The following is a 16,318-nucleotide window of genomic DNA, read 5'->3' as shown; positions in this document are numbered from 1 at the left end:
TGCGCGTGCGCGACGCCGACAGGCGGTCACCCGTTACGTTGCGTTACGTTGGGTGTGGGAGCAGCGAGGGGCTAGTGCTCTGTCGGTTGGTGCGAGAGCGGCGCTGAGTGCTTGGCCGCTTGTGGTGGGACCATGTCGGCGATGGGGACTCTCGCGTTCGATGAGTACGGGCGGCCCTTCCTGATCCTCAAGGACCAGGATCGCAAGAGCCGCCTCATGGGGCCGGAGGCCCTCAAGGTAACTGCGCATGCGCCACTGGGGCCCGCCGGCCCCATGTGCTTCCCCCCATCCCGGGCCCGAGCCGCGCCTCCCCCCCCGCCCGCCGGTCGCTAAGCCCCCCCCCCCCGTAAGTTTGGGGCCGCCGGCCCTTCGCGCGTTTCCCTCCCGTAGTCGGGCGGGGCCGGGTCAGGCGGGCGCGGAGCTCCCCCCCCCCACTCCCTGCGCCCCATCATGGCCGCCGCGCCGGGCCCAGCTCCCCGAGCGAAGCCTTTGGTGAAGCCGGGCCAGGCTCTTGCATCGGGAGACCTGCGACGTTCGCTCCTCTGCTGGGGCAGAGACACGCGAAGCCCTTTCGTGTCGGGCCTCCCTTCGTGTCCCTCCTACTGGCTTCCTCTTCCCAGTCTCTTCAAACATCAGCTACTTCAAAGCCACATCTGCTAGCTCGCCTGCTCCTTGAACTGTCCATACTCCCCGCCAGTCAGCCCCATGGAGTCGGATTACATTGCCCACTTATTACCTATTTTAAACAAGCGCCCTTTTACTTTTGGTCATGCTGCCCCATGTTAAACTCTATCAGTTACATGGTTAAACATTTAATCTAGGTACTAGGGATGTGGGGGTATGCTACAGTATCTCTGTGTTTTACATTGGGGGAGTCCCAGCCCTATATACTGTGGATCCCAGTTGCTGGCCCTGCCATTCTGGTGCACCCGGGGTCCTCACAGTGGGCAGAAGCTCGGACCCCAAGCATAGTTGAATCATTAACAGATGTCAATAAGCATGAAGCTTACCAGTTAACTGGTTATACTTTTACATCCCTAGTTATAGCATTGCACTTAATAACTTAGGGTACGTCTAGACTACATGCCTCTGTCGCCAGAGGCATGTAGATTAGGCTACCAGACATAGAAAAATGAAGCGGCGATTTAAATAATCGCCGCTTCATTTAAATTTACATGGCTGCCACGCTGAGCCGACAAACAGCTAATCAGCTGTTTGTCGGCTCAGCGTGATACTCTGGACGCGCGGGTGTCGACATCAAAGGCATTTGTCGACCACACAGGTATGCCTCCTGGGATGAGGTATACCTGGGTGGTCGACAAATGCCTTTGATGTCAACACCCGCGCGTCCAGACTATTGCGCTGAGCCGACAAACAGCTGATCAGCTGTTTGTCAGCTCAGCGCGGCAGCCATGTAAATTTAAATGAAGCGGCGATTATTTAAATCGCCGCTTCATTTTTCTATGTCTGGTAGCCTAATCTACATGCCTCTGGCGACAGAGGCATGTAGTCTAGACGTACCCTAAGTGTAGACCAGAGGTGAGCAAAAGTCTTTCAGTGGGCCGGATTTGGCCCGTCTTGGGCTCTGACCTGGCCTGTGAGGCAATTACAGGCTCTGCCCCCAACAGGCATATGAGGGGGTATCAGGGAGAAAGAGGGCAAGGAGGTCAGGGGCAGTAAAGGAAGGGAGAGGAACCAGGAAGGTTATGGGGTAGGGGTAAGGGAAGGTGCAGGTGCCAGGGGATTGTGGGGTGAAGTTGAAGGGCAAACATGTAGAGAGTAGAGACGGGCACCAGAGAAGAGAGGTAGGGCAGGTGTGTAGTGGAAGGTGTTAGGAGAGGGGATGGGGAGGAGTAGCTACAGATGATCAAAGTGAGGCTAGAGGAGGAGTGGGCACTGGGGGAGAAGAGATGGGTGGGTGCAGAGGAGGGGGTCAGGTTCCAGAAGGACTGAGGGGAGTGGGAAGGGTGGAGCCAGGACAGCAGAGGAGGGTTGAGGGGTGGAGAGAGAGCAAGCATCAGGGGAGCAGATGGGAGGAGGAGAGGGGACATGGCAGCAGAGGGAAAAGGGAGAGGATTATAAGATATTTATTAATAGTGGCCACGCATCTGAACAAGCGCACGTGACCTCAATACTGCTGCACAGGATGAAGTTTGCTCCGCTCATGGGAGGGAAATCTTAGAAGGAACACTTTTCCCAGCTTCTCCCCCCAAGTTAATACAATGCAAATTAAATTAATGCAATTGCAGGATAGTGGCATGGGGGAGTCCTTTGGGAGCCAACCCCATCCCTATTGGTAGGACGGTGGGAGGAGTTCTTAGAGGGGTCACACAACACCCTTTACTTCTGGTCATCTGTCCACCTTGACCCCAGGAGTACTACCTCCAGGGGTGGGACATCTTGTGGCAGGGGCATGGCTAGCATGTCCCTAATTTTGGTTTGGAAAATATGGTCCCCACATCCATGTGGCTCTCCTCTCCGGGAGGGGGAAAGGCTTGCACCGCCCTTGTTCCCCAGGCCAGTCTCTCAGCTCCTATTGTCTGGTTGTTTCTGGCTAGTAGGAGTTGAGGATTGGGCGGGGAGATTACAGGAAACTTCTCCCTCCAGAGCACACAGAGAAGCCCTGCACTGCTGCATCCTGAGGGTCCCGGCAACTGTGAGACTTATCTTGCCCACCCATGACATATCTGTTTGCTGGCTCTTGTTTCATGCTTAGGCTATGTCTACATTGCGCTCTCTTGCACAAGAACATATGCAAATCAGGCATGGCAATGAATATCGCTGTGCCTCATTTGCATATGTTCTTGCTCAAGAGAGCGCAATGTAGACGTAGCCTTAGGGTATATCTTAAAATGTTATAGCAGCACAACTACCATGCTACAGTGGAGCTATGTACTGCTTAAGCATACACACACTCTACAGTAATGAGATGGGTTCTCTCATTGTAATTAATCAGTCTGCTAGAGGAGTGCAGAATTCTTCCATCAACCTAGTACTGTGTACATTGAGAGTTGGATTGGCATAACTATGTCTCTAGTGTGAAGTTTGCAGTGATCAGTCCTTAAGTTATAAATGTTTGAGAGGGGCCGTCTTTTCTTTGGTGTCTGTACATTATTAAGGCTTCTAAGCACTTCAGTAATGCAAATAATAAATGTGTTACATTTTAATAATTCACACCTTGCATCATTGGAAGAGGAGAAAATTTTAATTCTAAAAATCCAGGATTTGTAGTGTCTTTCACCAGCTGAGGTGGGATGCTCTTCTTGTATTCTTGTGGATTATTTGAGCAGTATGGATATACAGGCAGTCCCCGAGTTACGCGGATCCGCAGTTACGAACGGGGCCCGTCTCCCGCAGACCAGGGAGAGGAAGCAAAGCGGCGGAGCACGCGGGCAGCGGACATCCACCAGGGAGACGGGGAGCAAAGCAGAGCAAAGCCACGGAGCCCGAGGGCAGCAGGACAGCCACGGCGCGTCTGGGCTGTCCCGCTGCCCCCGTGCTCCGCGGCTTTGCTCCGGACGCCTGTGGTACAGCAGCTGGGGCGCTGCCGGTTGGTCCCGTAGCGCCGCTCTGGGCGCTACTGGACCAACCCGGCAGCACCCCAGCTGCTCTGCCCCAGGCGTCCCCAAGTCAGCCGCTGCTGAAACTGACCAGTGGCTGACTACAGGAAGCCCCTACTCCGGGCTGATCAGTTTCAGCAGCAGCTGACTTGGGGATGCCTGGGGCGTCCAGATTCAGCCGCTGTTGAAACTGATCAGTTTCAGCAGCAGCTGAATCTGGACGCCAGTTCCAACTTACATACAGATTCAACTTAAGAACAAACCTACAGTCCCTATCTTGTACGTAACCCGGGGACTGCCTGTAGTAGGAATGCAATGGTAGGTTATAAGGTGAACAGATTTTTAAAGAGTGGCTTAATGTCAATAATCCTTTGTCTGGTGAAAGTCCTTGCCATACCATCACTTTTATATACGAGAGCTTGTGTTCACAGGCAAAGGTCTAGCCCACTATTCAGATGCTTTTAATGTATCTGCTAGATCAGAGATGGGCAAAATACGGCCTATGGGCGGAATCCAGACTGCTCAGCTGATTATTAGAGTGTGCATACTTTACAGCCCACACCAGTGTGTTCAGCTGCCCCTTCCCCCACCTTGCTCCATTCTGTAGGCAACTTCTGCAAGGGCATTACTGCTGGGTAGCTGTGCCACAGGGGAGGGGAGACAGGAGTGCTGAAGTTAGGGTCCCCTGGCCCTTGTACCCCATCTCTGCAGAGCAGTGAGAGGGGGGAGAGAGAATGGAGTTGCTCCAGTCTAAGATCTGGTGAGTTACTGAGATGCATGCCTTGTCTTAGGAAGCTTCGGGGGGGGGGTAGCCGAGTTAGTCTGTACAGGATAAACTTAAACAACAACAAATGGTCTGGTAGCACTTTATAGACTTAACAAAACACGTAAATGGTATCATGAGCTTTCATGGGCACAGCCCACTTCTTCAGAGGACCGGAGTTAAAACACCTGTCTTAAGAGGCAGTGCACGTGTATTGCATCTCTCAGAAACTTGCCCACGGCAGCCAACACCCCCCACCCTCTATTACCCTCCTCCCTCCTTCTAGGAGTGTGGAGCTGGTCCCTGAGGATTTAACCAAAAATCATGACATCTCCCCCTCTCCCTGCAAAACTTTTTGCCCACCCCTGTGCTACAGAAAAGTCAAAAGGAAAAATTGGGCTACGTCAGTGGTGATGGCAATACACACAACATTTGCCTGATGTAGGTAATGTTATAGTATAAAATTTCACATAAGTTTAGCTTCTGTTGTTTTTTTTAAAGATGGGGAGAAGAAGCTGTTACTTTGCATTTTTCATTACCATTGCAAGTTTTATTCATATTTGCACCAATGGAAACCATTGGTGACGAGAATGGCTGATGGTTAAGCAATGACCTTCAAAGACACAACTGTGTCTATGAACAACTAGAATGAAAGGACTTTCTTTTTATTATTGATTGGCATAGTGCAGGGATGGCCAACCTGTGGCTTCAGAGCCACATGTGGCTCTTCCATAGTTAATATGAGGCTCCTTACATGGGTACCAAATCCAGGGCTGGAGCTCATGCGCCAACTTTCCACTGGGCCGGAAAGTGCTCACTGTTCAACCCCTAGTTCTGCTCTAGGCCCTTTCCTCCTAGGATCCTGCCACTTCCCACCCTCTCCACTCGGGTGTTTAATAGGGCTCACAGATCACTCACTGCCCGGACCACTGGCTGACAGCCTGTCACACTCATTCTTCCATCCTCCTGTGTCTCCTACTGAGAACTGATCACTGTGGGTAGAAGGAAAAAGAGGAGGTGGCACTGACTGGTGGGGCTGCCAGTGGGCAGGATGTGCTGAGAGCGGTGGTGGGGAGATGATATGGGCTGGTGACATACAACTGTTGCTTTTTGTCAATGTGTTTTGGTAAATTCTGGCTCCTTCTCAGGTTTAGGTTGGCCACTTGGCATAGTATTATTAACAAAGCATTGCATTTTTAAGAATACATCATAATGATTATATACTTGCATTTTTTTTGTTTCATAGTCTCACATAATGGCAGCAAAGGCTGTGGCAAATACACTGAGAACATCACTAGGGCCAAATGGTAAGTATGTATGAGCATGTTCATTTAATTCCCCCCCCCCCCTTTTTTTGGTAAGGTTTCTTTGATTATTTATAATTTGTATACTTTTTGAACACTTCTTTTAGGTCTTGATAAAATGATGGTGGACAAGGATGGTGAGGTGACTGTCACAAATGATGGGGCCACCATTCTGAGTATGATGGATGTGGATCATCAAATAGCGAAGCTTATGGTAGAATTGGCCAAATCGCAGGATGATGAGATTGGGGATGGAACTACAGGGGTTGTTGGTAAGAGACATCTCTGATCTTACCATCTCAGGTTATTTAAAAACCAAGAGTTGGCCCTACAGAAAAAGTTAGCATTTCAAACAAATTTAGTAAGTAGCTAGCATTTTAGTTCCCTTGAAGCTCCTGTATTGTGGGCTCTGTCAGAAGGATCGAGGGGGTAAGTTTGTATTTTTGTTTTTAAATTTGCAGGCAATTTTGAAACACCATCCCTTGTATTAAGTGCATCCAAATAGTTATTTGCTTGCATATGTCAAATAGTTGTCTTCCAATTCATCTAAACTCCTTAAGAAAAAGTAGTAACTGAGTTAGTTTCCTCACAAAGGGTGTGTATACTCTACAGAGACGCTATCAATCTTCCAGAGTTCCAATTAGCGGGTCTAGTGAAGAAATACTAATTCGAACTGAGAGGGGCACGCCGGTCGATGTTGGTAATCCTGCTTCCATGAGGAGTTAAGGGAAGTCAAAGAGAGAGTGTTCTCCCTTAAACTTCCTGTAGTAGGGAAGTGTCAAAAGTCAACTTAAGATACTTCACCTATGCAGTTAATGTCACTGAAGTTGCATATCTTTATTTGACCTTATCCCATAGTGTAGACATACCCTAATATTGGTTAACTTCTAAAATTGTTGGTCAATTTTAGAAACTTGTGTCTGATATAGTGTAAGCCTTCAAGGGCAAATGTGTCAAATACACTTTCTGTGCTTTAGCAAAATCTCAAATAACTTAGAAAATTGATGGAAGAAAGTAAATTCTTGTTTTTGTTTTGTAGTTCTGGCTGGTGCATTATTAGAACAGGCTGAGCAGTTGTTAGATCGTGGTATTCACCCTATGAGAATAGCAGATGGTTATGAGCAGGCTGCACGCATTGCCATTGAGAATCTAGACAAAATCAGTGACAGTTTTCCAGTTGATCCACAGAACAAGGAACCTCTCATCCAGACTGCAAAGACAACTCTAGGCTCTAAAGTGTAAGTTTATACTGGAAATAAACAAATTAATGTCGTTTTGTACTTGAAAGTGTTTCGGGGGAAAATCCTTGACAATTTGGTTTTTTTTAGGTGGACTATAAAGTGTATTGCATTCCTCAGTGAAATTGTTGCTCAAAGTTAAACATCACTTTTTTTTTAACCTGTTAAATTCTTTACTCTAACTCCCTGATATAGCAAGTTTAAGAGGAGGCATTCTCTTTACAGTTTACAGAATGGCATGATACAAGCAGCTGAATAGAAATTCTTCGCATAATTCCTTTCTTTTTCACTTCTCTTTTTCACTTCTCTTTCCTTTCTTTTTCACCTTTTATATATTTCTATGTGGCTGTTTCCCTCATTTTTAAAAGATTATCTTTTCTTTAAAAAAATTATTATACTAGGTGGATTTCACATGTGATAATTTTATTATTATAGGGCATGTCTACATAGCAGAGCTAAAGCTGAAATAAGCTACACAGCTTGAGCTATGTCAATTGTGTAGCTTAAATAAAAAAGCTTATTTCGGCTTTTGGCTCTGTCTATGCAGCAGGAAGTCTAAGACAGCACTCTTCCTCCAACTTCCCTTACTCCTTGTACAATGAGGGTTACAGGAATTGGAGTAAGAAGTCCTCCAGCTCGACATTATTTTGATGTGTCAAAATAACTGCTTGTAGTGTAGATGCAGCCTATGTTATTTCAGAATAACATCTGTTGTTTCAAAAATAACACTGCTGTGTAGACAGACCCATAGTCTTATTTTCTACCTTTATTTATTTAAACAAACTTGTTACACTAGGTGAATTTCATATGTGATAACTAATGTTGTTATAGTCTTCTACCTTTATTTCTATTAATCTGTCATGTCACTGCTCTTTTGGGGAGAGGAGTTGTAATAAAATAGCATTTAGGTAATTAATGTGCTAATCATCATGGATTAATCAATGAAATACAGTGTTGATCAGACTTACAATTAAGTCAGACATCACTAATAGTTTATCCTTTGTTCCAATAGGTACAGGATAAAACAACAGGATTACTTTTGTTTTAGAGCATCTGGCAGCCTAGCACACATGATAACTCACACCTACTATTTTAAAGGGAAATGAGAAAAATAGTCCATGATCAACTGATTTGTTGAATACTCGCTGGTCATGTGTTTAATTTGTTGGACTAGTGATTTGATGGTATAATACAGTTTCACCCTTTAGTCAGCAAACCAGCCCAAAGTGGTGCCTGCATTTTAAGCGAAAGTCTCTCAGCCTTTTCAGGTGTTCAGCCCCTTGTCTGAAGTCAGAGTTTTTTTGCTACCCCCTTACATTTAATATATGTTGATGATAAATCTATATGATTTGTGTATGTTTTGAGCGGGTGACAGATTCATTAACTTTGAAGGGTAATGGGGTGGGAAGAGTGAAATGTCCTTTGTTTTGGGCTGTTAATAAATGTTAGTGACCCCTTGATTGCTGTGTTGGACCAGCTAATTAAGACAGACTAAGGTAGACCAGCAAGTAGACCAGGATAAGGTAGACCAGCAAGTATTCAACAAATCAGTTGATCATGGACTATTTTTCTCATTTCCCTTTAAAATAGTAGGTGTGAGTTATCATGTGTGCCAGGCTGCTAGATGCTCTAAAACAAAAGTAATCCTGTTGTTCCATCCTGTCCCTATTGGTACAAGGGATAAGCTATTAGTGATGTTTGACTTAATTGTAAGTCTGATCAACACTGTATTGTTTGTTCTTAATGTAGAGTAGTTAAGAACAATGGCACTGAAAAAAAGTTTAAAAAACTGACATTTGCTCCGTATGTCAAAATTTACATATGGTCCTGCAACAGTTGTATACTGCAGCATGCTATAGACTAAGTATATGTAATTACGTTAAAAGAGGTCCTTCTCCAAGTGGAGCTTTAATGTTGTTTAGAATGCAGCTTATAGATCTCTTGCTGGTTATAACTCACTTGTAATCAATTAAGAATAGTGATAGAAATGTAGCCATGTTAGTCTGGTGTAGCTGAAACAAAATACAGGACTATGTAGCACTTTAAAGACTGACAAGATGGTTTATTAATAAAGTGCTACATAGTCCTGTATTTTGTAATCAATTAAGTGTGATGAGAACCCAAATCTGTGTCTTTGTAAGATATCCAAGAAGAGGTGTCTGTCTGTACTATACGGGCATACACATTAAATTCTTTGTTGCCTGTTTTGTAGTTTAACTGCAATTTTCGCCCATTTTCCTGCAATGAACAAACATTCAGAGCTTGTGTGTTTATTGTTCTCTGTTAATTTAGTTGCCCTCCTGGACAGATTTTGAACAATCTTAACTAATTTAATTATGTTTTGCTTAAATTTAGAATTAATCGTTGCAACAGACAAATGGCAGAAATTGCTGTGAATGCTGTACTGACAGTGGCTGATATGGAACGCAAAGATGTGGATTTTGAGCTAATCAAAGTGCAAGGCAAAGTGGGAGGAAGGCTGGAAGATACCCAGTTGGTCAAAGGAGTGATTGTGGATAAAGATTTCAGCCATCCACAGATGCCTAAAGTAAGCAAGTCTTTTCTGGTGGTGTCTGTTAGGCTTTATTTAAATGATCAGAGAACTTTCTTTGCTCCTCTAACTACTTCAGGACTACTCAGCTTTGGAAACTCCAGGGGCCACAATGATATTCGCAACATATGCGCAGTGCCGCAACTTAAATGTGGTTGCAGAGACATGCAAATAGCTTCTTTCACGCTGACCACATGAATACAAAGACTAAGGCAAGACTATACAACGCACAGGCCCCGTTTAAGTCAGTTCTGCTGATATTAATAAAATGCAATATTTACCTGACTTCTACCCTTATGACAGCACTTTTAATGAGCAATGACAGTGCATGAATTTAACTACTAAAACACATATCAACAGAAGACCATTATATTGTTTACTTGCTTGTTTTGGCTCCCAATCATGGGCCGCGTGTTGAGCCCTGCGTAAACCCAAACTTCACCGCAAGCCGCAAATTTCCCTTTCCTAGCTTGTAGGGAAAATAGTTTTATTTGAATGGTGTTGAGAGGAGTGGGGAGAGAGTGCAGATATTATTGAGGTCAAAATAATTAATTTTAATCTTTATTTTAACATGTAGGAAGTTAAAGATGCTAAAATTGCAATTCTCACTTGTCCATTTGAGCCACCTAAGCCTAAAACTAAGCACAAGCTTGATGTCACATCTGTGGAAGATTACAAGGCACTGCAGAACTATGAAAAGGATAAATTTGAAGAGATGGTGAAGCAGGTTAGAATTTTTATATGTATTTATCCCTGATTACCTTTTTCCCCGGTGTATACAAGATTGAAATATTTTGCTTTTCATATTTGGTTTGGCTAGTAATTTCGTAAGAAGCTGATCTGGTTGCATACATATACTTTTCTAAAGATTACGACTGAATGACAAACCATTCAACAAAAAATAGCTGTAATTAACAGACTCCAGTTGGCAATTCAGTGTTATTGTCTTTAGGGGTCATCTTTTGTATCTACAGTATTGGTACTTGTGATTTCAAATTAAATCTATTGTCTTGCTTTAATTGCTTTCAGATTAAAGACACTGGTGCAAACCTAGCTATTTGCCAGTGGGGTTTCGATGATGAGGCAAACCACTTACTGCTTCAGAATGAGCTGCCTGCTGTTCGTTGGGTTGGCGGACCTGAAATAGAAGTAAGTAAACTTCCCTCAGACTTCATTTTGCATCTGTCATGATTGGCTGACAAAAAATATAACACACAATTGCTGTGGAAACTCTGGCTTTCAGGAGGAGAGCAGCACAACTAATCTATATGAGTCTCAGTCACTGACTGTAAAATAGCACTTCTGAGTGGGGCCATGATCCACTATTGAATTCTCTAAACAGTACCCCAGTACAAACAAGCAAAGGATGGTAGTTGAAATTGAGCTAGAAAAGTATGATAGGTAACATAAAGGTGATCTAAGATTCCACATTTTAAAATTTCATTCCTTGCTCTGCAGATGCAACTTATTGTCTAATGTACTCTGAAGGAGGGGAAGTATCCATTTGAACCGAGGCCATAAGCTGGCTTCTTTCCACCTACGTCCCATAATTTTAAAAAGCCCATGAGGAAAAAATTCTATTCAAAATGTCTTTGATCTTTTTTATTTTTAGTTGATTGCTATTGCAACTGGAGGGCGCATCGTTCCTCGTTTTTGTGAACTGACATCTGAGAAACTAGGCTTTGCTGGCATTGTCAGGGAGATTTCATTTGGAACAACGAAGGATAAAATGCTTGTTATTGAGCAATGTAAGAATTCCAGAGCGGTGACCATCTTCATTAGAGGAGGAAATAAGATGGTGAGATGTTCAATATGTAAATGAGAGTTTGAATGAATGTGTTTTCTGCTAATTCTTAATCGGTTTGCAAAATCAAGAGGTGCATCCAAAAGAAGCCTCACCGATCTGAAGTGTGTGATTTGGTTAGGAGTGAACCAGTCAATAGCCCACTTGACTGGGACAGACTGCTGTGATTTTTTTTTTTTTTAAGAGTGACAATTTATGTAAAGTATTGCTTAGATTCACATTGATTGGTGTTGAGTAAGATTGACAATCCTTTGTTATATACTGTAAGTAACTTTACCCTTGTGCCATGTCCCTTTTACTTTTAATGGATTGCTCGTGTGAATAAAATTATATTGAATAATATGGATGATCAGACCTTTACCCATTTTCACATAGCAGTAGGTATGTACATATATAAGTCTTGGCCTGACATTTAAATAAGAAAGGTATCTTCTGTACAGAGAAACAGAATGTCAGAACTTTGCATTAAATTGGTTTGGTGTGTAGTGTGTTGCTCTTATCCCCTTGATACTTAAGTCCTATTTGTAGCCAAAAGAAGGGGAAAACAAAGAGAGTACACATAGAGTTAAAAACAGACTTGTAATATTTTAAAAATACAAAACAAAACTGTTTTTGAGTCTTGCTTAGCTGGGTTTTTTTAAAACAAGATAAAGTGGGTTTTCTGAAGTATGAACTGTAAGTATTTTAGTGTAAAAACCTTTGTATCTTCTCTCTAGACAAGTGATTTGTGTTTTTAAGTGAAAGATTGAAAATCTTTAAAAGGTGTCCATGTAATTTCTAAGTATTGAAAAGCTGCTGATTTTAAAATATAAAATTTAATGAAAACAGTGAACTTAAAATTCTAGGCCATTGCAACAATAAATTTCTATTCAGCTATTACTTGGCTAGATGGAATTTCTAATTCTGTATTAGGGGATATTGGTGATGACAGATTTTTGGCACTTTCTGAACTTTACATATTGTAACATAATTTGTATTCTAAAATTCAAGATTATCGAAGAAGCAAAACGATCTCTTCATGACGCATTGTGTGTAATTCGGAACCTGGTTCGTGATAACCGCATTGTATATGGAGGTGGTGCTGCTGAGATCTCTTGTGCTTTGGCAGTTAGTGAAACAGCAGATAAGGTGAAAAAATTTCTTCTTTTTCCCATTCAAGAAAAACATCAAGTTTAGTGTTTATAGGTATATAACAAGTGTAAAGGAACTGCATACAAGCACAGTATTATATAGTTTTAGTTTTGCACATAGTAATTGCTGCTGGTGCAGCATAGAAGAAGAAAAGCTGGTGTGCTTTAGTAATGTTTGTGCTAAGCAAAAACGTGCTATTAAAAATAATGGAAAAGTTGGGGGTTGCGTTTCAAGTGGTGGTGGCAAACTCAATTTTTTGTTAGTGCTGGGTCGTCAATGTCAACATTAGACATCTAGCAACACAAGTCGCCACAGTTTGTTAAAAACACAAAGATAAACACATGAGTGAACGGAGGAGCGCTGTGACCACGTGTATTCAACTGCTCATGCATATTACCACTGTTTTCACCAACTTATACCGCCGCGTGAAGTAGTCCACGACTTGATTATTTTCGTGTTATTTCGGGGACAGTCGTGTTATTCGAAAAACGTTCCCTAAAAAAAATTGTGCTATTGCGAAAACGAGTTAAGCGGGCACGTGTTAAATGAGTAATTACTGTACTGAAATTGTCTTTGAAAGATGAAATAGGGCAACTTAAAATACAAATCTTAGGGTATGGTTTTAAAAAGTTGTCAGCTTAGGTCAAAATCTGCAGCCTCTAGAACATAAACTATGGTTGTGGACGGGGGCGTTCAGTGGCACATGACTCCATCCCCTATCCTTAGGCCTTTGTTTCAATATGGTAATTAAATTGCAGTCACTCCTATCACTTCATGCCAGGATTTTTACTGCATTGTAGCAGCTCTATGTGGTGAGCTACTGAGCAGCCAGCTGATGATTTGTAGATTCACACTGAAATCTACATGGCTGGCTTGTCCTTAGGACTGATGTAATATATTGGGTAGGGTTGAGCCATGTTTTTAAGGAACACTTGCAACTCTATTATTTAGATAAATTTTCTTACTATTTCAGTGTGATACCTTGGTTCTGCCTACAGACTAATATAATCCTGTACTCTCCTAGTGCCCCTCTTTGGAACAGTATGCTATGCGGGCTTTTGCTGATGCCCTAGAAGTAATTCCCATGGCGCTTTCTGAAAACAGTGGAATGAACCCCATACAGACTATGACTGAAGTGCGAGCAAGGCAAGTGAAAGAAAACAATCCTGCTCTTGGGATCGACTGTTCGCGCAAAGGAACAAATGGTAAGAAATTCTTGATACACTGACAATATTGTGGAGAGGAGATAAATAAAAGGCATTTCTCAACAAATGTGGGGAAAAAAACATAGTAGAGCTTTGTAGCCTTGGCATTACAAACACTTCAGAAAATGTCCTATAAACTTTTAATTTTCATTTACCTCTAACTGTATGAACTTTATGAAGTTACTGTGTATAATGAAGTTCTTGTTTGCAGCTGCTTACTGGACTAATGTGGCTCCTAATTTTTCTGGTAATTTTGTATTGGTTTAGAAAGACCTGTTCTATGTAATAGAAAACTGTGGTTCTAACTTTTCTTCATTCTTTTCTCCTAACACACCTTGTGTAGCTATTACTGTTCTCCCTCCTCTAAGAAAATGGTGCTATTTATCTCATCAAATGTCCAGTTTGGGTTACTAGAACAGAGTTAAGAATAGTTATCTTCCCTGTTCAGCAGTTTTAACACTGGACCCCAGAATTGAATAGTGTAAACATAATGATTTTCACAGCCGTATTATGGTTCAAAACTTTTTTAAATGGCATTGTGAAAATAAAAATATCCACTATTACCTCTTTTATATTAACAACCAAGTCTGGGTCTGCACTATGAGCCAGGGTTGTGATTCCCATATGCAGGCACACATGGTAGTGGTAGTTTGATGAGAGTTAACCCACCTGAAATGTATGTACCCTTCATAGCTCAGCCATGCCTCTGTTGCCATAATCCATGCAACTATATCTGTGCTACAACATTGTTTCCCCTGTGCAGTTTTCCTACTTAAGACACATCTTTCAGAGAAGAAAGCAGTACAGTAATTTGAACAAGTGAGCTTACAGCACAGTTGGAAGCCCTTCATAGGGGGTATGTCTAAACTACATCCCTTTTTTGATAGTTTAGACATACCCAAGATGGCATATGCACATTTATCCATACAAAATATACTGCGTAATTTTCTTTATGCCTAGTTAACTTGGTTGATTACAGTTCTTCAATATTTACGAAAAGGACTCTTGTCAGTCTATCACAAGCACATGAAAGCTGCCTTTATTCTTATCTATGAAGTTAAAAATCATGCTAGAGGGGCAAGAGATCAGAATATTGAATAACAGAAAAAGATATCAGTCAGTCACCTTTTGACCCTAAAGGTCAAAGTAGTGAAAGAAGTAATCTAAATATGTTATAGGTGATCACATAGAAAATTACTCCGCTTAATCCAAGAAATTATTTAAGAGCATTTTATGACATGTTAATAAAAGTTAAAAATTTTGAGCAATATGTTTTGATTCAGAAGTCTTCTGTAGGCTTTTTTATTGCTCAGCTGAGCATTTTTGCTATTTTTTTTGTTTTAATTTAGCTCAATTATGTATACTGTTTTTAAACTAATTTATGTGTGATCTCCTACAACATGTAAAAAAATCAAGGTTGCACCAAACAGGTGAATTTCCAATAGGGATGTAGTTGATTACAAGATCAGAGCCAGCAAAGAGGAGTGGGGAGGAGCCATTATGTGTGGGGAGCCAGCTCCATCAGGGCCCGCCCCCCCCCCCCCGCCCCCCCACACACACACCCACTGCCTCCCACAGAGGTAGTGGGGGGAGAGCAGGTGGAAGCCAGCTCTCTGCGCATGCTGGCTTCCACGGAGTTGCCTCCCACAGAGGCAGCAGCTTGAAGTGGGAAGGAGCAGGAGGGAGCCAATGCTCAGGGGAGCTGGATTAAAAGCTTTAAAATGCTGATCTCCAAGTTGGGTACTTGCTGTGCTTTTTTTTTTTGTTTATATATTTTTTTAAAGTGCCAGTACTCCAGGGGAAAAGTTGTTGAGCTCTGACTGGAGGTGATGGTACTACGTACTGAGCAGTACCATCACAAAAAAAGCCCTGGGTACTTGTCAGCTCAAAGCAATTGTTATGACTGATGTAAATCCTGATGTTTTAAGGAAACGTCGCAGCTGTAGTAAGAGCACTTCACTGTCCAAAATGTACAATATCAGAGAAATAAGTCAGCTGCTCATACTAGCACTTTTTTTTCCCCCCACCAATCATCACAGTGATCTCTGAACTGGTCAAAGAATAATATGCTTGTAGGATAAAATTCTGGGTTTTGGTAGAAAGGCGTGATTGGTTGATATAATTTTAAACCTGAAATGTGATTTCTTTCATTTGGTGAGATTTGACTTTTGGAGGGGAATGTCTAAATATTTTCTATCTTTTGACAGATATGAAGGAACAACATGTCATAGAAACTTTAATTGGTAAAAAACAACAGATTGCTCTGGCTACACAGATGGTTAGAATGATTCTGAAGATTGATGATATTCGTAGGCCAGGAGAATCTGAAGAATGAAGGCTGTAGAACAAGGAATAAAATGTAATGAAACCATTGCAGTAACAAATATTCAGATGTTGTATCTCTAAAGTTCATCTTCAGCTATTTATTTCTTGACAATTTTTGTTTAAATACTGTAACAGCTAGTTGTTGAAGACAATAAAGTACCATTTAGCAACTGTCTTGAAGACTTATTTCAGACATTATTGTATGTTCTTATGTGTTTCCTAGCAAATATTTACATCCTTTTATAGTGACGTTGCAAAAATAGTAGCTTCGTCCATTGCCACTGCAGCAGAATCCTGCTGTTGCCTGTGGGCAAAATCTCTTACCATTGAATGTCTAATGGTCTGGATTTCGCTCTTCAGTGCAGCAGACTGGAAATTGTCAATTTACATAAACTTTTAAAATGGAGTCTTGTATGGAATTAAGTATGCAAATGAAT

The 16,318-nt window shown here is 42.1% G+C and overlaps 1 protein-coding gene across 1 annotated transcript; it reads left to right on the top strand.

Annotated features, from left to right (window-relative positions):
* The first annotated feature begins 101 nt into the window (after window positions 1–101).
* CCT5 (chaperonin containing TCP1 subunit 5) lies at window positions 102–16,056 on the top strand. Its single transcript, XM_006111032.4, has 11 exons — window positions 102–237; window positions 5,570–5,630; window positions 5,735–5,899; window positions 6,667–6,865; window positions 9,221–9,413; window positions 9,994–10,143; window positions 10,446–10,565; window positions 11,029–11,214; window positions 12,211–12,348; window positions 13,376–13,556; window positions 15,764–16,056. Exons 1-11 carry the CDS (start codon window positions 133–135, stop codon window positions 15,889–15,891), a joined length of 1,626 nt encoding a protein of 541 aa, XP_006111094.2. The 5' UTR covers window positions 102–132; the 3' UTR covers window positions 15,892–16,056.
* The last annotated feature ends 262 nt before the right edge of the window (window positions 16,057–16,318 follow it).

The sequence above is a fragment of the Pelodiscus sinensis genome, chromosome 2, assembly GCF_049634645.1.
Source record: "Pelodiscus sinensis isolate JC-2024 chromosome 2, ASM4963464v1, whole genome shotgun sequence".
NCBI lineage: Eukaryota > Metazoa > Chordata > Testudines > Trionychidae > Pelodiscus > Pelodiscus sinensis.
Note: the sequence above shows the minus strand (reverse complement) of the source record. Positions and strands in the feature narration are given on the sequence as shown.

What these genes read in the sequence shown, in the direction of transcription:
- CCT5 (XM_006111032.4), top strand. Translation starts at nt 133, where the DNA reads ATGTCGGCGATGGGGACTCTCGCGTTCGATGAGTACGGGCGGCCCTTC. An exon ending in TTGAAGAGATGGTGAAGCAG is followed by an intron (nt 10,144 to 10,445) that starts GTTAGAATTTTT and finishes AATTGCTTTCAG; the next exon opens with ATTAAAGACACTGGTGCAAA. An exon ending in TTCGCGCAAAGGAACAAATG is followed by an intron (nt 13,557 to 15,763) that starts GTAAGAAATTCT and finishes ATCTTTTGACAG; the next exon opens with ATATGAAGGAACAACATGTC.